This window comes from Sander vitreus, chromosome 4, assembly GCF_031162955.1.
Source record: "Sander vitreus isolate 19-12246 chromosome 4, sanVit1, whole genome shotgun sequence".
NCBI classification, from domain to species: Eukaryota; Metazoa; Chordata; class Actinopteri; order Perciformes; family Percidae; genus Sander; species Sander vitreus.
The window spans coordinates 31,280,423-31,302,475 of record NC_135858.1 but is presented as its reverse complement, the minus strand read 5'-3'; the positions used below and the strand labels follow the sequence as shown (position 1 = coordinate 31,302,475).

Below are 22,053 nucleotides of genomic sequence, written 5' to 3'. Positions count from 1 at the left end.
CAATATGATAGGATAAATGTAGAGCGTATACATAACAATGACTCGACAGCAGACAGCTACAGGAGCACATCTCCCCTTTTTGGCACGTCTATGGGGTTTGTTAAGTTTAGTAACTGAATCTAGCCTATCTATTTTATATACAACCGGTTCTCATGAATTGGAAATGGAGCCATAGCAAAAACACATATATGTCAAGCTTAAACCTAAGGAGATATTGCTTTTGTTATTGGCCTATTAGAAACGCATTTAGCCTACATAATGTTCCTATTTGAAACAATATACTAATGAAACGAAAATCTATGTTTTTCAGAATTTGGAGGTTGAATTGTTTTTGATAACAGCTGGTAAATGGATATTCGTTTTTTTTATTTGATGACTTAGTTCATAATTATGAGTAAAATCTTTAACTTTTCCTATTCCCCCAAAATCAAAAGAAGTGCACTTTAAAGGTCCCATATTGTAAAAAAAGCCTTTGATTATGAAGCAGATCTAGAAATAATTCCATAATCTAGGTGCTATAAATTCTGTGAAAGTATCAAAACGCTAAATCCACAGAGAAATGCACACTTTAAACGAGCTGTGCTGTGGCATGGCTTTTTATATGCACAATAGTACAGAAATATAATTTGCTTTAGGTCTATGGTGCCCATGGGGTTGATTGTATTTACAGTACGCACATGCCTTATTGACCAGCACATTATGAGATCATTTCAATAGGAAAACAACTGTGCATTTTTCTGTTAAGTTTATCAGGAATAATTTACCATTGTAACTCCACCCATAAGACAGTGACATAATGTACTGTATGTCTATTTTGCTCATGGTTTTCATACACTTTCTGTAATAAAACATCTAAAAGCAAACATCCTTTAAGATGGGAGTCAGTGGTTTAATTTGTATAAGTTTAGGGGTCCTTGTAATAAAAGGTTTAGGAACCACTGGCAGAAGGTATTGGCCTTCACAACAGAGTTACTCTAATAAACACTGTACCGCCAAAACCATAGTCTATTTGGCAATTTGTTGAATCAAAAAATTACGAGTATGTGAGGACAGGGTGCTTTGAAAATAACTTTATTGTCCATAAGAAATAACAGTGAAAAGAACAGCACATATCACTGCTTGCATTCCATCTCACTTCCAACTCTGGGGTTTTGAACTGCTGAACCTTCTGCAGGAATCAGCTTCTATACATACCGTGTAGCTATGTATCTCTAAATGCCACATGAGTATATGGATATAGATTTGCTGTAGAGGTAATAAATGTTCTAACATTTAAGAGCAGATATATTTGTAATACTTAACAGTTACTCGTGCATTCTTTCGACAAACCTGAAAACTCTGAAGTGAGAACACAAGCTTCCACATAATAGAAAGAAAGAACATTGTCTTTAATTTTTATTTCTGCCATAATTTAAAAGAGTCAAAAACAAAGCCCATTTTCTTGAGTAAGAGTAGAACAGATCCACTTAGCTTCCTCAACTAGATTCTATTAGTCAGGTAGAAGCACTGCCACGCAGTCCTTCAGAATGATTAGGAATTTTAAATATCAAAGGCCAGCTAACCTTATGTAGAGCAAAACAGCAGCTTTGCAACACGGTCACAGTTTTATTAAAGGAAGCCTACTTAAAACGTAAAAAAACAAATTAAAGCACTTATTTATTTATATATGGACACTTGACAAATTCAAGCTTCTTTTTTTTAATATCCATCGGTCATCCGTCCCATTCAAGCATAGCTACAGCACAGCTTTCCTCAGTGTCCGAGAAGCCCAGTGCCTGCAGAGAGGAACAGAAATTATTAGATCCAAATACAGTATAACATTAACAAATCTGATCATGAATAATCTGGTCAAACATTTGGTCAACTTTCAGTGCTTGTGTTATCAAAACTCAGCTGTACAGACAGAGTTTGGTCAGTACTTAAAGTATTTGGCTTCAATACCAAGCCCTAGAAATGTGGTCGAATCGTTTACAAGAATAAATTATAAAAAGTGATTTGGAATGCTAAAGGTGTAGTGCCCGTGAGTTTTGCTGTATTCTGGATCACTCTCTAGCCTGATTTCAGACCTCTGGGTCGATGCTTCCACCTCAGATGTTTATCAGCAATCCAAATAGAGAAATGAGGTGAATTGAGTCTGATTATCAGGGTAATCCCTTTCAGTTTGAATGGATCAGTGTAGATAAGAGAGATGGTAAACGGCTTACTGGATGAAGAAAAAGGCTACTCACCTTTAAATCCCTCCTCAGGCATACTCACTGTGAAGGAAGTAGTTGAGAAACAGTGTTATCACAATTTACCTTTTTTAAAACAAAGTTAATGTAATGTATTGGAGGTAAAGACGACGCCATTCACCTTGATAGACATCATCCATTGCATCATAGTCTGCTATTGGCTCATCAGCCTGTCAAACAATGGAATGAATGTTTTAGATTGAAAGGAACATGTCTGTGATCACTGTCAAGATGATCTGATAGGAGTCAAGATTAACTCAGTTTTTACCCTCAGAGAAAACCTCCATTGGCTGGAGGGAGAAGGGTCTGATTTCTATTTAAGACCTGTATGTAGATGGACGGTTTGCATCATTCAGGATGCTGGGTGAGAAATGTGAGCTGACTTATTCACATTTCTTTCCGATGCCTATAAATTAGGCACTGCATCCAATCCAAGATTCGTAACTTTGAAACCTCTCCAGGAAAGCATTCATGTTTTTGATATCTTAAAGAACCCTCCTGACTCCAGGCATCTGGTTTCTACATTTGTATGTTTGTTTGATGGTTGTACAGTTGCCTCTACTGTGACATTTAGGGGTGCCTGGAATTGGGCATTGGATTTTCTGAAGTTGCATGCAATTACAGTCTGTCTGTTAACAGTAAACAGCTGATCCAGTTCAAAGTTGTCCACCGTCTTCCCTTTATTCTAAATCCAGATTGCACAAGATTTAACCCTTTTGTCTCACCATTGTGAGATGTCAGATGTCAGGTGACAGATGGAACATTCTCTCACAATTTCTGACTCTGCCCTTCACTTGCTGGATTCTGGCCCAAAATATCTGACTGCTACTAAAAGGCCTATAAAAGTCTTGTTTGCTTACTTGGGTGTTTTTGTTGATTCGAAAAGGCATAAAATAAAACCTACAAATATTTAAAAAAAAGCTGCAGTGGTTGAGATTTCTATGTAAAAATCAAAGTAGGAGGTACCTTTAGACAGATAATGCTTTCGGGGATGACGCCCAGACTACCCAGCGTGGCCGAGTCATCCGTCAGACTTTTTCCGTCAATGGAGAGGTTCTGGTCAAACGGAGCCACAGAGAAGGCATGCATAATCTACAGGGTCAGAAGCACAGCAAAGTCAGTTTTGTGAATACAGACTACTCATCACCTGTAGAGTACAGTAATCACAATACTTCTATCTAGAGATGCACCGATTGACCGGCTGGTGACCGGAATTGGCCGATTTTCACGTCATCGTCCATGACCGGCGGCCTGCCGGGCAGTCTGACATATGCCGATTTTATGCCGGTCAAATTCACTCAAAAATGTTCTATGTTCTATAAAAAATGGTACATTTTCTATTAAAGAAAAGATAGAAAATAAATATTTGTGTGTGCTGTGAAGTGGTTAGAAAAAATGAAATCCGTATCGGCTGGTCAAACTCAATGAAAAATCTGTAAAAATTTGCAATCGGTGCATCTCTACTTCTATCACAACATTCTGTTGCAATCAGTTCTTCTTCAGGGTATCCAAATATCTGTGTAGATTCTGTAAATGTGAACAAGCTTCACCCAATCCATCCTCCAGATGGCATAATACACTTAGTTTTACACCTTCATTTGAAACGCTTCAGGCTTGCGTTCAGCATTCTAGTACTCTATCCAGTCACCTAGAGCTCTCACCTGTATTTTGAGCTCTTTAAGTGTCTGATTAGCTGAAACGATGAGTGCTTTCTCTCCTCTGAGTTTCCTGTGCCGAGTGCTTCTCCTGATTCCACCTAGTTTGGTCATGTTGGTCACAGGAAGTACAGCTGCTGATGCCGTGCTGCTGTCATCCAACTTAATCCGCTTTGCACCATCTTGTGACTGAAAGAAAGTAATGTAATTATTAGCTATTAGGGCTGACAATGCCTCTATTCCTCATCTTTGCTAACACCAAAAAAGTTGCCCATGTTGCCCCCCCCCCCCAGATGCTGTATGTGGCTGTCTACTGCTCCTAATGCATAAGATGGATTAAATGCAGAGATGGATTTCACTACATTGTACTGTATGATTGTGCGTGACAAATAAAGTAGTTCTTCGTAATCTGTGTGTACTGTTACTTTTATTAGTTCTACTGCATTTACTCCAACTGTTAATGAACTATAACTCATCATACTAGTATTCTCATACTAGTATTATTGCTTAGTTTTGTTGTTTTTTCTTCATTTATTCAGACTGCACATCAGGAACATAAGTATAACCAAAGGAAAAGAGAACTTGTGGTGAGAGAGAAGACAGCGGCTGCAGCGAAAGAGCAAATATAATTATTATACTTATACTAATCACAGACAGTTGGTGGTAGACGGTCAATAAAGCCTGTACAGTGCTGAGTGTCTAGGTTTGACTCTCTTTACACAGTCTTAACTACTGTTATTGTAGTTATAGCGTGGTAATGGACTTACCTGGCTGAAGTCTGGGTCTCCCTCTCCATCCATTTTTGGATGTTCTTCCTTCTCCTCTTCTGCCTCAGAGCTGCTGGCGTTCAGTTCTGGAGCCGCTTCTTTTATCATCTATGCAAAGGACAACAATGGAAATTGCACCAACAATAGAAATTCACCAGATCTCATTTTAGACATTATGTGAAAAAATACAGTTGTCACTGGCTGGACGACCTAAAATGTCCTCTTTTTTTTTTTTCATACCCTCTGATCTTCGAGGACTTTGCGGATGTAGATGGTTGCTTGTGTATACTCTCTGAGATCCCTCTGCTGCTGGAAAAGGAAGCTCTCTCTGCACTCCCAACAGAGATCTAAACACATAAACATCAATAGCATATAAACCAAGGACATTGAGAAGCCAAAAAAAGTCAAAGCAACATTCCACCCAACATATCAAACTGTAGGGATGTTAGGACACACATTATTCACTTCATCCATTTCTACGGACATTTTACTTCATCAATGTAAAACAGAGTCACTATTGGAATCCTTTAACCTTGCACTCTTACCAGGCTGAGTAGTGTACGGAGTGGTGGGACCACTTAGTGTGGTCTGTTTGAAGCAGTGGATGGAGATTGGCTGGTCCACAATGAAGAGTCTGCTGATCACTTCCCATTCACTGGGCCAGAGCAGAGCTACACTGTGCAGGACAAACGGCACAACATGAGACCACAGCAGTGGCCATTCATTTTATTCACGATACCTGCCTAGTTCAATTGAAAGCGTCACCTCTTCTTTTTAATTCAGATTTGACTAGACCTATGTAGTTTAAAGAATAAGGACCATTTGCTGAGCTAGCCTGGTTGTTTAGATGATAAGATCGCATGCTCGAAATGTGACCACATAGTAGGGCTAATGCTGCCTCACTGGGTCAAGGGTTTATTATTAGTATGGGTTTAGACAATGCAGACCTCTCCAGTCGCCTCTCCGTCAGCTTTGCAAAACTTATGCTGAATTGTATATTTTACAAATATTAGTTGTGCTTTATGTGGTTGACGTTGACGGCATGTGGCTACGAGTCGCTCATCGGGATCAGGAAATCAACTTGCAGGTCTCCTGCTGACTATGCTAGCCTGGCCAGTCAAAGTTTTTAAGGGTAAACAGAGTAAACACAGAGGAAAAGGTGGAGATGACTATCAGCTACGACCTATGGCTATGGAATTGAACACTGAGTGCCGCTGAAATTCAACCAGGTGACTCTTTTTCTGTGTGCCGATCTGACGGCCACATTTTTTCTTTATGATGTATCATGCACACGTGATGGAGCTGATGGAATTATATTTCACTGGAATTGTACCTCGTACAATTTCACGTGACAAATGAACTTGATTGATTGACTGACTGGGTCATAATGGACAGTGAAGTTTAATTGCTGTTCCAGTTATGTATTTTCTCCTGTCGGAAGTATAATTCTCACGGAAAGACAATTTATCTGAAATGTTTTAAGGATTTGTTTGTAGCTGTAAAGCAACTATTAGAGAGTTTAGTAAGCAGAACTCACTGTTGGGCATCTCCGTTGATGAGGGAGTCATAGGTGAACATGAAGCCTCCGTGGGGACAGAGTAGCAGAGTGTTGCCCACATTAGACACTGGAGAGGATTTAGTGGGCCTCCTACAAAGTGCACACACAGACGGGCAAACAATTACCATTTTACAATACCAGGTTAATATGAAATTTTACTGCCAGTCATAAACAACATCATTAGGTCGTGGCCAACTCGGAAATCAAAGGGTCGACCTTAATGAAAGTAAATACATTACGCTGGTTTTAGTCAATAACAATGGCACACATCTGATGTACCAAACGTGTCTTTTAACTCCTTTTGTGGAAGGCTAACGTTGTTCTTGAGTGTCAACAGTCAAACTTTGTTTCGAGAATGTGATACCATGCACAGTAATATTTTTGTGTTGATTTCACTTGATTCCTGAAACAAACATACCTGATGAATTTTCTCCACTCATCCACAAAATACAGAGGGACAATGTAAAGAACGTCTGTGTCCTGGAGAGACAAACGAGAGAGGATTTACTGTATGTATGAATCATCGTTTGTTATCATCTATCATATTTGTGTAATTTCAATTAATGGTATTCCAGTATAATTTATGTTGCACTATAAATATACAGTGGCATGCAAAGGTTTGGGCACCCCTAGTCAAAATGTATGTTACTCTGAATAGTTTAGTGAGTAAAAGATGAACTAATTTCCAAAAGACATAAAGTTAAAGATGAAACATTGTTGTCAACATTTTAAGCAAGGCTGACGCTGTTCTGGCCAACGCCAGATGATTTTTGATTAGTAACATTTTAGAGTGTAAAAAAGGAAAGGAGCACCATGCAAAAGTTTGGGCACCCCAATATATTTGAGCTCTGAGACCTTAATTAGCCTGTTAGGGATATGGCTTGTTCACAATCATTGTTAGGAAAGGCCAGCTGGTGGAAATTTCAAAGCTTTTGAAATATCCTAAAATCGTGGGCCTTTCTCAATCTCATTTTTTTTTGTTTGTTTTCTTGTGTCCTTGTGAAACGTCATCTTTTGCTGCCAAAGTACTGTCCCAATACACAAGTTTGCACAGAAGTTTGCAAAGGCCCGTCTGAACAAGCCTGACGCATTTTGGAAACAAGTCCTGTGGACTAATAAAGTTAAAAAATATCGTATCTGTAATGAGCCATTGTCCATTGTCCCTGTAAATAAATCAAAATGTCATGAAAAGAACACCTCTCCAACTCTTACGCATGTGGGTGGATGGATCATGCTCTGGGCTTGTGTTGAGCCAGTCGCAGGGGAAACATTTCACTGGTAGAGGAAAGAATGCATTTAACACACACACACACACACAAGTACTGAAAGATTCTTTGCTGGCTACAACATGTGTTTACTTGCCAAAGGGGGTGTTACTATGTAACCATGTAGAATGCCCAAACCTTTGCTTCGGGCCCTTTTCCTATTTTGTTATTTTGAAACTGTAAAAGATGGTGATAAAACGTAATCTTAAAATATTAAGGAAATACCTGAGGCCACTTGGCGAGCGTTGGCCGGTTCTTCTCATGAAAGAGGTTGAGCAGTTGGTTCTTCTGGTCCAGGGCCATCATCTTACTCACTGCCTCGTTGTCCTTTTCTTCCTGCTCTAATGTCTAGACACACAAGAACGACAAGTTTTAATTTCACAACTAACCAAATGGTTCACTTTATAAGGCATATCTACTACCAGGGAAGCCATAACTTATTACTCTATGCGTCTATAGTTTTAATCAATTTGGGCTGCACAATTAATCACAATTGTATCAATATATGCAATATGGACTAGTGCAATATCCAAATCGCAGGGGGTCGCAATATTTGTTAAAGGCTGTCGACTGTGCATAAATCCACCTTTACATTTTTAATTTTTAATGCAGGCTTAGAGAAATACTTTTAGAAAATGTAATGTAGATGAATTAAAGATATAAAAATTAAACGTTAGCTGGAGAGGTGCCAGTTCACCCCCTGGATACTGCCAAGATGCCCTTGAGCAAGGCACTGAACCCCCAACTGCTCGGGGTGCCTGTCATGGTCAGCCCCCTCACTCTGACATCTCTCCATTAGTGCATGTATAGGTCCTGCGCATGTGTGCGTATTTCGGCCCTGTGTGTAATGTGAAAAAAAAAAAAGAAGCTATCTCCTCTTGCAGGATCAGTAAAGTATGTCTTAAATCGTAAATAAACCAGAACTACCGCCTTGCGGTTGTATGCCTTTGCTAACCAGTCAAGTTGCACTTTACATCCATGTCTGTCTAGACTCAAATGTGTAGTGACAACTTTAATGCATTTTAATAAAAAGGTATTAAAGTGCTCATATTACGCTCATTTTCAGGTTCATAATTGTATTTAGAGGTTGTACCAGAACAGGTTTATGTGGTTTAATTTTCAGAAAACACCATATTTTTGTTGTACCGCACACTGCTGCAGCTCCTCTTTTCACCCTGTGTGTTGAGCTCTCTGTTTTAGCTACAGAGTGAGGCATCTCACTTCTATCCCATCTTTGTTGGGAGTCGCACATGCACAGTAGTTAGGTAAGCACTGCTAGCTAGTCAGTTGCACAGTATGAGGGCGTGCCATGCTAGCAGCTAGGCGAGCATTATAACGTGTGTTACAAAGTGACACGTTCGTCACGGAAGTAAAGGCTGGACTACAATAGAGCTGTTTGGAGCAGTTTGTGAACAGTGTTTTCTGTTGGAGATGGTAAGTCCCTTTGGGGTGGACTTTGGGCTTTTTCACTTTGTGCTACTATAACATGCACAAAAAAGATATATAACCCAATACAGGAAAGGGGAAAAGCCAAAAAGCATAATATGAGCACTTTAAGTGTGTTTTTTTTTTTTTGCGAAACGTGAATGCTTCACACACATCTCAGTGTTTCCTCTATGTTTATATTAAATTTCTGCCGCCACGGTATCAGAAATAGGGCAGACGCAAAACAGGGTTTCCGCTATGTACACCGCGCAACGCCGCTCCTTCAGCTGTTTATGAAAAGTCATTAAGTCGTAATTACACGACTCTGCAGAGCCGTCTGTGAACTCAAGCGAACTGTCATCCACTCTCTCCCCCCTTAGGGTGAGCAACTGGAACAGTGACAGGACGTCATCACTCGCGAAGTCATGACAACCAAATAAACAGGGCGAGTACTACTTGTCACTCAATCTTGGGCAAAGTGACAAACAGCGACGAAACCCGCGACATGAAATCCGCACTCACGCGGGTCCTGTGAAATATGACAGCTACAGTTTATTGGAAAATAGCGTTGTGGACTGAAGTTGATGAATTTACTGTTTATCAGACCCCAGACGAGACAAGAAGCTAACGTTAGCGAACGCTGCGGTGATGGTCCCTCTGCCTTTGACTCCCTGCTGCAGGAGACGCTGTATTCCTCTGACACGCTGTATTAAAAGGTGCAGTAGGTAAGACTTATAAAACTAACTTTCTGTCATATTTGCTGAAACTGACCCTATGTTCAAGTAGAACTAAAATTACATGAAGAAGGTAATTATAATAATAATAAAAAAATCCAGCTCCTCTGGTACGATCTACAGCCTGTAGTGCGATTTGCAAAAATCCACAGCTCCCTGTTCAGATGCACCAATCAGGGCCGGGGGGGGGGTGTCTAACTGCGTGTCAATCACTGCTCATGCACACGCATTCATTCTCCCTTGTGGGGGGGGGGGCTTAGGAGACCGTTTTGGGCTTTAGCGGAAAGGGGGGAGGGACTGAGAAGTTGTTGATGTTCAAATTTTTTGGCTAAGTCCTGGATCTTCACAATCAGACCTACAGCACATTTAATGTTACTGTTTTAAAACAGTTTTCCAGGTTAGTGGGGGTGCATACCGCTCAAAACCAACATGAAAAACGTAGCTAGTAATGTTCACTCAGCGTTTTGTTTCTGTTGTTAAACTGCCTGTAAAATGAGCGGTGATGTTAAATCACCGGCTTCAGGTAATGGCAGCCTACGGTACCATCTATTTGCTGGATGGTTTCAAGGTAACGGTTGGCAGCCAACATTAGCAGATAAGCCTGTTGACAGCGACGTTATTGTTCATATTTTGGCACAATGTTTCTGACCGTAGTAGTGGTCATAGTGACTGAAAGTGTGATGTGAGATGCTAAAAAGAAACTACACGCTGTTTTCAAGTAACATTACTTTTTGACGTTTCATCTTTCTGAAAATATTATTTATTTTATTTTTTGGGGCTTTTTGGCCTTTAAATGGACAGCTGAAGACAGGCCACGGGTCGGAATTGAACCTGGGCCACTGGGGTAAGGACTGAGCCTTGGCACATGGGGCACCACACTCAACCAGGTGAGCTACCTGGGCACCTAATCATTTGACATTTGTGTGATATGTTGTCATAACTAGTGTAGGAATCCTTGAGTTATGGCCAAAAATGCATTTTGTGACCTTTGATCACCAGCATGGCATTCACAAGAATGGGACAGGCGTGAGGTCAACAGTGACCATGGCTATTGCTGCCAGAGGCATGGAAATTAAAGAAGTCAGGGATCAGTGTGGTGCAACCCTGAATGATTTGTCAATGTCTACTCACCAGGCACTGCTGACAGGACTCTTTGTTTTGGGTGAATTCTGGGGCTTTGGGAAAGTATTCCCTCAGCTTGGTCCAAACTTCAGAGGAAACCAGCTTTCGTTCAGTCTCCAAAATACTCAGACCCCCTACAGCAGGAACCAAGATAAACATTTAAGAGCCAACATATAAAAAAATTTAACTTTGTAATAGCAATGGGAGCATGTTTTTGTTTCAAAATTGTACAATGTCATGGTTAAAAGTACTTTGTAAGATCATTCTAGATGCTGATGATGGGACAGTACCGTGACAGCAGACAATGTCTTCATTGAAAGTCTTCATCTCGTCCTCGTTGCCCTCCGAGAGCTCTGAGCCGAACTCTACAATCAAACAATTAATAACTCCTGTTATTTTCTTACAAGCAATGTAGCAAAGGCTATTTTTTTTTTATTTTTTAAATGGAGTCTGACGCAGTGCCCCAGATAAAACGCTATATTACATCACTTCCAGTAATCTTTACGGAGAACAATGATAACAAGACAGCATCCCCGATCTGTTTTAACCATAGTTTATGGTTTTAATCAAATATTCTCTGGTCCAGCAAAAAAACACAAATCCTTTAGCACATTAGCGTGTTGTTCACTATCGAGTCTGTTTGTAACCGTTAGGCTACCGACAACGTTTCAACTGACTTTAGCAGTTTGTAGATAACACACTCGACTGTCCTGCTGTTACAGACGTGAACCAACCACAGACAGCGGCCCTGTTCACAGAATCACGGCGATGCAGCGCTGCAGTTCACGGCACCGCTAAGCTGCAGAGTGAATATAGGGGAAGGAAAAACAAAATCACATCCATTACTCCCACCTTTGCTGTTGTTGTGTGGTCCCTGTCCGTTGATCTGGCCATTGTTGTGTTTGGTTTCGTGTTCGTCCTCCTCCAGCTGTTCTAAAGCCAACTGCCTCCAGCTACGCAGAGATGATTTGCTCACCCAGAAGCCCTCACCACTGAGAGAGAGAGACAGACACAGACAGAGAGACACACACACACACACAAAACCCATGATTACTTTATATCGCTTTCACACCAAGGGTTCAACCAGGGTTGACTTTGTGTTTGAAAGGGTTAACCCACGTTGACCGACTCAGGGGTTGACCGACTCAGGGGTGACGCAGGTCAACTTTAATGTGACAACGTTTAGCTGTTCACTGAACGTGCCACACACTTTGAGAGCCACTGCATTAACCGTTTACAGTTCCTGAGTGTGATTACCTGAGCGTGCGCTTGACGAGGTTGGTGATTTCCTTGAAATCTTCGTTGAGCTGGTTCTTCAGCCGCAGCACTCTGCACCGCTGGCTAACACACTCTCTACACAGAGAGGAGCCTGAACAAACACAAATAAGTGGGATATGTTAAAATGTAGAAGACATTGTGGTTTTAGGAGCAGTCAGGATACATTCCTAGGGATTGCTTTAAGTACAAAGTTGCTAATTTGCCTGCAAACAAGAGCAAACTTAACCACTGCTTTGCTTTCGTAAGTCAACTAGTGATGTAAAAGGTATAATATGTAGGAGGTATCGCTTACTGTTTGTAAACACATAGCGTTCAAAGTTGGCCCCTTCTCCCCGGCTCAACGAGCGACGAGGTAGTCAAGCGAGCTAGAGAGTGAATGAAGAGAGGGAGCGCCGAACAAAGCAGTGAATCAGAGGAATAAAACCTAGTTTTCTGATTGTTTCACGGCAGTTATGTTCTAAAGCACAAATTAACACGCCCACACCTCAGTGGGAAGGTGCCACATTGCCGGATTTTGTGCAAATTGAGCTTCATTCTGCCTATGTCAATGTCGGTTAAATATATGCGTCGGTATGAGACACTAGCGTTTTTTTTCTGAGGCTTTGAAACGGGAGCGCTGCATATTCACGCAATACTTGCAGTGTGACGAGGCACTAAGTGTCTATTCTGAGCTGAGCGCTGCACGTTTGGAGTTTGTTTCTGGCTGCAGAGAGTTGAAAAACGCTTGGGTAAAACGCTGCGCTCATCACCTATTACCCAGCTGGCTAGAGGGCCTGTCTGTCATTTTCCGCTGGAAAAAAATGCTTTGGTGGACAGGCGGCCTAATGAAAGTAATACCAGCGATCGTCCGACCGATAAAGATTTAGTCACACAAGAGCATATCGACCAACCAGCCGACCTGGAGAGCTCAGCTCTATTGTTCTCTGTGTGATTTCAATACCTTTCTGTGAGATTAAATTTCCGTTTTCTTTTCTTTATAGTCCTATAACAATTTATACATTCACGTGACATCCCTGCAGCATACAGGGTTGAGGTTATTTAAGCATTATTACACAAGGAAACCAGGCGACCCAAAAATTGGCATACATGTCTTGGACCCCAGAGGGTTGAGAGTTTTATTACTTGCATAATTAGAAGCCAATTCTTTAGTTATAGTAAACAGCCTGCAACGGCAGAAAGAACAGCCTTAACATACTTGCAGACTCTTTATGTCTCAAGTATACCACATACAACTATAAGGATGTTTAAAGCTGCAAAGAGTTGTTTACATGTAGGGTTTTGTGTCATTTAAAGAATTACGATACCACTACCAACACCAGTATCCTTAAAGTGATATTAAAGTACTTTGTCTGATACCTTCTTCTTTTTTTTCCTACTTCATTCTATACTCATGTGAATGGAAGCATTCAGATGCGTAAATGCAACCACCACTTCTGCACTAGTGGGCCAATCACTGTCGCATTAAATTGAAGAACACTTCACGCTGATTTCCTGCAAGAAAAACCATAAAGATAGTCATTTGTTACTAGATCTGGGTACAAAAAGGATACAGTCAAACGATCAGGTATCAATTGACTGGAGAAATTTCATTACTACTTGGTACTGGGTTATTTCGATCCTTAAAAAGGGTATTGAGTACCGATACCCAGCCCTAATTAAATGCGTATATATTTGAAGTTTTTTGTTTAGAGTTATGTTTAGAGTTTTAGAATACTGATCATTGTGATACCTACTTCTTTGTAACTATTGAATTGGAAGCACTAAAACCCTCTGTTTGACTGACCGTCCAGTCGCGGCCCTCCACTGTAGCGGTCGTAGAGGAGCTGAGCAGCTTGCAGGGAAACCCTCTTGGAGTCGGCCACCTTGTCTGGGTGCAGTTTGCCGTGAGAACAAAGGAACAGGGAGTTGTCGATCTCTGTTGTGGAAGGAGAGTCCTCTAGCCACTTCTTCAACCAGTCCAGGGGAATAAACTCATATGGCTCGCCTGAGGGGGGAAAGCAGAGAAACATATCAAACATAAAGAGACACAGCACCTCAGAATTTAATTCATTAAATCCAGGCTCATTCTGTGATAACTGGCTTTGTGTATATTAGCCTTCACATATCTATATATAGATATATAAACATGTAAACGTGAAGTATGGTAATTATATGGAATCAAATGCAACTACTAGGTTCCAATCAACATCTGACTTATTTTGCAACTGACAGTGGAAACCGGTGATTTGCAGTATTACTACAGACAGTGGAACTGTTGTACAAGTTAAGCAATATCCCCCCCATCACATCACTGCCCCTTTATTACGCCGTCTGTACTTTTAGCATGTTTTTAACTGAAAGCCACAACAAACAAAATGTACACTCTCTTTAGTGTTTCTGTTAAGTTTCTGTGTGTGATTAGGAAATGTTTTTTACCGACCGTCTTTTGCGGGTAAAAGCTCGTAGAGCTCCTTCACCTCCTCATGCTTGGCTTTGCCCTTATCGACGCTCTGTTTTCTCATGTCGGCCATCTCACAGCACCACTCCTCAAACTTATGGTTGTCTTGGTCCACCAACCTCTGAAGGAAGGCTGGGAGCCAGGACAGAGGTAAAAGACACCATCAGACACGGCGACATGGACCAGACTGCAGGCTGTCATCTTTTACTATTAAACCACATTTCTCATGACATGTCTTAATACCTTGATGGAAACAGAGACAGTGACCAGAAATGATCGCTCCTTCCTTGTCTGGCTGCCATCTTTGTTTGCGTCAAGGAACAAGGACACATTACAAACAAACACGCTAATAAGAATGTGTCAAAATTCAACTTCTCACCTGGCACCTCGACATTGGTCACAGAGGGATCTGCATTCTCCTCTTCCTGGACCTTATACACCAGCATGTAGGCATTTCTGGAGCAGTGGTAGCCTTTACTGCACTTTGGCTTTCGTGCCTGGGACTTGACTGTCTCAGCTAGGGACCAAGAAGACCAACAAGAGCAACAACAGAGAAAGTGAATAGGCTACATTTACAGACATGACTCTCAAGTGGCTAAAAGGTACTACTTAACTTGTCATTTTTTATTTGACCAAAGCACCATCTTCAACATGTTTTTTTTTTTTTTTTAACAGTAAAGAACATTATTCTATATTAAAAATACTGTATAACAATTACAACATCTATCATATTCTAGAACATAACACTACATAAGGAAGCTAAGGATTTCAGGAAGGTGGAGCTATACAGTGTCCATTTAGTACTCACTCACCAATGTCCTCCTCAGTGCCAAGCTGCAGCTTTTTGCCTTCCATTTTCTCAATTTCCTCATCATTGAATTTGTACCAGTCGCCGGTGCGAGCGTCCTTCACATGGGCGATGTAGTGGCCCGAGTAGGCACTGATGCCCCGATGGATGAGCACCGCACTCAGCTCATAGACACACTTCTGGTCTGGAGAAACAGTGTTGAAACAAATATTAACAAAAGACATCCGCTGTCCTTGGGGCTAAGATGTAGTATAATCGAGCAAGCAGTGTATTAGTCATCAATCTATTTTTAGCAAGCAGGGAACTTGTGTGACAGCAACCCATCACCCAGGTGAAGGTACCCTGCTTTGACACGTTTGCCGAGTTTTCCCCATGAGGACTTTTGAAAATGTCCCTTTTGCTTTCTGAATTTAAAGTGCCCATATTATGAAAAAAAAAATCTGGGATTCGGGGTGTTATTTTGTGTCTCTGGTACTTCCACAACGCATACAAACTTTGAAAAAAAAAAAAACCATGCCGTTTTGAGTGAGATACGGTTTCTGAACGTGTCCTGCCTTCAGTCTCCGGGCAAGCTGTTCAAAATCTGCACGGCTTTCTACGTCACTAGCCGAGACGAGGGGCCTAGGGGGCTAACCGTCGTTCTCAATGGCAAAACACTGCTACAACACACACAAATTCACCCTAATCTACAAAATAAATTGTATAGAACTACTTACATGTCCCTGTTCTGCAGGTATTCCACACAAAGTTGGAAGTGCGCCCTCGTTTACAAGAAGTCTCCCGGCTATACCTGCCTTGGACAGGCCGAAGTTGGAGCTAGCTCATGTAATCCTTAGCTAGCTACTGCGCATGTGCGACTGACAACAGAGATGTTACAGAAGTTAAGAGGTCTCACTCTGTAGCTAAAACAGAGACCTGACAGCGTGTGAAGAGGCACTGCAGCAATGTACAGTACAACAAAAATATGGTGTTTTTTGAAAAATAAACCCTGTAAACGTATTCTGGTACAACCTCAAAACACAATTATGAACCTGAAAATAAGCATAATATGGCCACTTTAAAGTATTGGGCTTAGTCCTTTTAATTAAACGAAAGTTAAAAAGAGTAGCGTATGCATTTTGTTTCTTCGTATAGCTAACACGTCAGTAGGCATTGATTAGTAAGGGAAAGTGCAGAATGTGTGTCACAGATATTCATCCTGTTAATACCTTCTTTTCCTTCCAAGAAAGGCCCCATATCCAGCTGCTCTGGAAAACTGATAAAGGTGTTGAGCTTCTTCTTGTGGCCTGTTTGTCTGGGGAAGACAACATGGCTTAGTAAACTTTTCTTATCATAGCAGTAGAAAGTAAACACCGATGGCACCAGTAGCGGGGCGGCAGTAGCCCAGTCTGTAGGGACTTGGCTTGGGAACCGGAGGGTGGCCGGTATTTGAATTTCAGGCCCATGTGTGTTGTGATGAACAACAGAGTGCAAGAAATGACATTTCCCAAATGAGGGATGAATAAAGTACTTCTCAATTAGTACTACAATGGCTGACCTATCAAAGACAAAGCGCATGAGCTGCAGGTTGAGGGTTGGCGGAAGGTTGTGCAGTCTGATCCTTCGGGTGGCGCTCTGTTTACTCTGACAGCTCTCACAGAAGTAGCGGTTCTCCCCATCCAGCTTCTCTTCCTGCAAGTTGTAGGGCAAGGCACAGCAAAGGGTGATCATTGTGAAAACAACAAATACACACGTCAAGACATCTTCAGGCACAGTCGTTTAACTTTGGAAGAAATACACAACAAATTCTAATTTAAACCAGACGGACGAATTGATTTATTGTTTTTCTGTGTAGGACATTATAATAGACTGACTCACAATTCTTAGGGACACCTGTTTTTTTTTTGTTTTTTTTATTGCGATCGATATCTTTTTTTTTTATGTTGTACTAGGGCTGGGCAATATATCAATATAAATCGATATTGTGACACGAGTCTCGACATCGTCTTAAATTTTGGATACTGTAATATGACATAAGGGTTGCATTTTTCTGGTTTTACAGGCTGCATTTCAGTAAAGTGATGTCATTTCCTGAACTTTCCAGACTGTTCTCGCAGTTCTATTATTTGCCTTTACCCACTTAGTCATTATAGCCACATTACTGATGATAATTTATCACAAATCTCATTGTGTAAATATTTTGTGAAAGCACCAATTGTCAACCCTACATATGGTCGCAATATTGTTATCAAGGTATTTGGTCAAAAATGTTGTGATATTTGATTTTCTCCATACTGCCCAGCTCTATGTTGTAGGTGGTTGTAGAAGATTGCGGTGTTACTCTTGCTTGCAAAGTAACGTAGGGGCTTTTGACTGTCATCATCATCATCATCTTTGAATGTAGTTCCACACAGCAGACTGCACAGCCCGCTATGGTATAACAAGCACAGCCTTTTTGTTAGAGCTGGGGATGTATACATTTATTTAGCCTACTTCATCAACGCTGGGTTTCAGTGACACATTTTTTATGTTCCTAAAACACATTTTCTCTCACAACACAATATTCCACTGTCTGTCATACACGTCAGATTTACTTACATCAATGTCCCCCCCCTCCTGTTCAGTTTGTCATATAAAGTAACAAACATTTGTTATTTGTTGATGCAGATAAGGGAGAAATTAGATCTCTCTCTTTTGATGCAACAGATGTCCCCGCTAATTAATACAAAGGCAGCTCAATTGTTGTCCCAAAAACACAAGATCACATAGAGGCCTGAATGTAAGGAATGGAAGCTACCTTCAGGAACTCTGTGACACACTCTGTGAGGTTCTTGTGGCCCTGGATGTTCAGCTCCAACTCGTAGAATCGGGACGGCAGCGCAGATGATCGTCCACACTGGTTACATCTGGAAAACAGCCAAAGTGGGGTTTAAAGAGACAGGCGCTCCAAAAGAGCGTCTCATACAGAGGGTGAAAACAGGTGCAGCAGCCATGGGCAGTATGATAATAATAAAGTGTTACATTAAAGCATGTAAACATGTCCTAGTAGAATCACAAAATACAAGTATGAACCTGAAAATCCTAATAGGTCCACTTTAAGACTCTCCCACTGAGCAGAAATGAAATGAGTTCACATACATTTAGTAAATAACATATTTTGTTTCTTTTAGGAGGTGAGGAAACATCCTTCCAGAGTGGCGTGAGAGAGGTTTTCCTCACTTGCCTGAAAAGCCGGTGTTATCCATTTATCTCCAATGTACGACAAATGGAACATACTGGCCGCCTTCTCCTTCTCGAAATTCTTCCACGCAACAAAGCTGAATATAAAATGTCCTCATCTGCCAAAATATCCCTCACTCTTTTGTGATTTGTTCAGAAAAGTAAACAAAATTCCTGGCCTCTGGATGCAATAGCACACAGTTAACGCAATACATATTGTGACATTTTGAAGAGTTCTGATGTCCAATCACTTTATGACACTTTTTCCCTTAAATACAACTTGTGTCAGGTTTTGAGTACTTGAGTACTTACACAGTAACGTAGGAGAACTGTCCACAGAATTGCCGCTGGATGACATTCTGCAGGTTGGGGCTCTTCTGCTTGGACAGCGTGTCCTCCAACAGAGACAAGAAAAGCTTTGAAAACTCCTGGGCATCCTGAAAATAAAATGTTTGAATTCAGTTTCAATGCACTGTAAAGAAACCAAGTCTCCAAAACCTAGCACAATTCTGAACACAATTCCCACAACACAGAAACATCTGGAAAAATGGGACCCCTGTGAAATCAATATCCACAATCATCTTTCAACAAACTGTGAAACCAGCCCTGTGTTTCTAAATTAAAGTTCTGATAATTTGCCAGGTTTCATGTAGTGATTTACCTGCTGCTGTCCTGTGTCCAGGCCCAGTGCTTTGACCAGCCCTGAAGGGTCGATGTACTTTCTGTTGCTGTTCTGCAGGAGTGCGAACAGATACTGCAGATGCTCACAGATGGACTGAGGCTCGTAATCTGAAAAAGACAGAGACGTCAGTCAGAGAGAATGAAATGATTTCATCATATAAAAAAGGTAAGGCGTATGAGTTTGTGGTGTCATGCTAGCCTCATTCATGCTCGGACACTAGCCAATATGTAAGTGGGCAAAAACTCAATTTCTGTCAAATCAATTTAAACAATATTTGAAAAGAAAAAAAACTCAAGACTGCAAAAGAAGGAATCACGCATTCAACAACATGGAGATCTTGATGTTTAGTTCATTGTTACTTCCAACAAGACAGCAGGTATTGCCGTTTATATAGTATTGGTTAACAAAATAATAACTATAATAAAAAAACAAATATAATAAGACATACATTGATGTTGATCTTTTCTTCTTTGGGTATAACATCTAATGGGACATTGTTCTGTATTGGTGGAGTGGCTTCTGCTTTAATTTGTGCAAAAATGTCAAACAATCTAATGAATATTATATTTGTTTGGGTTATGTTATTCTACTTGGGTTAAGACCCAAGACATAACTTTCAATATTGTATTATCCTGATTTGGTACATGTCAAAATACAGTAAATCAGCATTTTGGCGAACAACTTGATCAATTCTGGCTTTGGCTTGTTTAGACATGTTATGTCTACAACAGTCTTAAATGTATGTAGACATTTGCACTGATCAGCACTGAGCACAGGGTAAGAAAATGTTGCTAATGGTGTCAGTGAAACCCAAGGTTAATAGTGCAAGCTGTTGATACATGCACTACATGAAGCGTATGTATACAAAATTAAAATACTTAACAGATTCTGGCTAAATCATGCTGACCTAAACCAGGAAATGACTAACAAAGAAGCATCCCCAGTATTTATTTTTTAGTTTTCAGTTATACCAGACTCAATATTGTGTTCCTGTGCTCGGGAATTGTGGCACTGATAGAGACTCCTACGCAGCTCCAGGTTGTGGAACCAAACTTGCAGGAATGTGTTGACGTAACATGTTGCACCCAGGTTTGTCAGGCCAACAAATGTGTTCTAGAAGGGGGCAGAGACAGAGAGATGCACAGGGTGAGAGAGAGAGAGAGAGAGAGAGAGAGAGAGAGAGAGAGAGAGAGAGATAGAGAGAGAGGATTGACGGTCTCTTTAGATATTCTTCCATCTCTGTTTCAGCAGTCCACCTACAACAGATGTGTGTTCTGAGAAAAGAAGAAATACCTTGTCTCGACGCTCTGAATTTGGGTCATCGATATTGTGGAAAGCATTTTCATCAATATCCCCAAGCCACGCCTGTTCACCAATCCCCACAAGACAGTTGGGATTCCCTTTGCAGTTCCTCCTGTAAGAGCAAGTCATGATTATAAACCTTACTGTACCAATACATACTTTAGAAGTAACTGCATCTATTTCTTATGTGTAGACAAAGGTCATTTCAAATTCCTGCTAAAATATGTTAGTTTAACTATGTTCTACATACAAACCTACACAGCCTTTTAAATTAGCCTTTTATATACAGTAAGGAGCCACAGAGCAAGATAAAGTTCAGCAACATTTCAACTGTACGAATAAGTGCTCACTTTGGTGCCTACTGCCTACCATATACATTAGAGTTATTTTGTGGTATTCCGAATTAAAGAGTGCAGTGGATCTTCATGACCTTTCATACAAAGTGTACAGAGCTGCCCTGCTATGAAGGCTTGTCCACAAGCAAGGAAACAATTCAGACTGTTGATGCACATAAGCATCCCTTAGCGGAGCTGGCCATTACGCCCTCAAAATTCTAATTAAATTATACATCTGCTACTGGTATTCTTTACTGGCACATGCTAGCACAACAGAGATGTGTTGTTCGGACATGTTTTAATATTGAAACGTTACCTGCAGGTTGCTCTCTTACAGGCCGGGAGATTGACGCGATATGCTAGCTCGATATGTTCCAGCCTGATTTCTTCTGGTTTTACCGTTTCCACCCAACGCCAAGCCGCTTTCTCCAATTGTAAACGGGGCGCCATAATCCTACGATGTAACGTTAACCACAAAGTCAGATAACGTTACATGAGTAGAAAACACAACAACACTGCTATGGCCTAAGGTTAGCCAAACTGTTTCCAGCAATGCTAACATAGCGGGCTAACAGGGGCTAAATAATTTAATGCAGGTCATAGCTTGGTTCTTACGAAGCAACCTACCGTTAGCTATGTGGTGCTACTTAACCTAGCCAGCTAATATTAGCTTACTAGTCTCCCCACTACCCTATACAACTTAAAAGGCGACCATAGCACACCATACATCGCAACAATAAATATAGCACTGAAACATAATGAATCCCGACAAACAGTGTTGCGGGGTAACGCCAGGAATAAGGACTACCGTCGTGCTAATGGTTGGTAGCTAGCTAGCTAAAATGTAGCTAGCCCGACCCGGCAGTGTTAGCAAGTCAATGTCCCTGCATTTTCCATTTAACGATACCACGCTAACGTAACGATTTTATTGTGTTAAGGTCAAATATTATCGAACCTTTCATGCGTGCAGCTGCTTCACCAAAATATTTAATGTATTTTTACATTTTATTCACGGTTTATTTTAGATTTAGCGCCCTTGCGTCAATTTATAAATAAATAATTTCTCCGCTCAAAATCAACACGACGTCTACTAGTGACGTAGTCGACGTCTCTTTGTTGTGACTGAAGGGAGGAAATTACATGCGGAGCCTTCAGAGGCCACATTCCTGTCCGAATTAACGTTAGTGGCACTTCAATGCTTTGCTTTTTTTGTAGTCTCAAGAATAAAATATTATATTGTGTCATATGTGTTATTC

At 40.9% G+C, this 22,053-nt stretch overlaps 1 protein-coding gene across 5 annotated transcripts; it reads right to left on the bottom strand.

Moving 5' to 3' along the window:
* Positions 1-1,055: 1,055 nt before the first annotated feature.
* On the bottom strand, positions 1,056-21,899 carry usp48 (ubiquitin specific peptidase 48). 5 transcript variants are annotated; one of them, XM_078249324.1, is made up of 28 exons: positions 21,753-21,899; positions 21,114-21,251; positions 20,454-20,574; positions 20,132-20,273; positions 19,140-19,267; positions 18,791-18,915; positions 18,057-18,165; positions 16,818-16,951; positions 16,489-16,574; positions 15,285-15,464; positions 14,852-14,989; positions 14,455-14,604; positions 13,819-14,019; positions 12,015-12,126; positions 11,610-11,749; positions 11,048-11,122; positions 10,767-10,891; positions 7,702-7,824; positions 6,630-6,691; positions 6,191-6,301; positions 5,199-5,329; positions 4,894-5,000; positions 4,654-4,761; positions 3,893-4,075; positions 3,198-3,323; positions 2,353-2,401; positions 2,229-2,255; positions 1,056-1,775 (listed from the first exon to the last, which is right to left on the bottom strand). In XM_078249324.1, the coding sequence occupies exons 2-28, from the start codon at positions 21,245-21,247 to the stop codon at positions 1,753-1,755; spliced, it is 3,150 nt and encodes a 1,049-aa protein (XP_078105450.1). In that variant the 5' UTR covers positions 21,248-21,251; positions 21,753-21,899; the 3' UTR covers positions 1,056-1,752. The 5 variants fall into 5 exon arrangements, with proteins under 5 accessions (XP_078105450.1, XP_078105451.1, XP_078105452.1 ...); XM_078249325.1 differs by lacking the exon at positions 21,753-21,899 and adding an exon at positions 21,425-21,726; XM_078249326.1 differs by lacking the exons at positions 1,056-1,775; positions 2,229-2,255; positions 2,353-2,401; ... (2 more) ...; positions 4,654-4,761; positions 4,894-5,000 and having other exon boundaries at positions 5,210-5,324.
* Between the last annotated feature and the right edge of the window lie 154 nt (positions 21,900-22,053).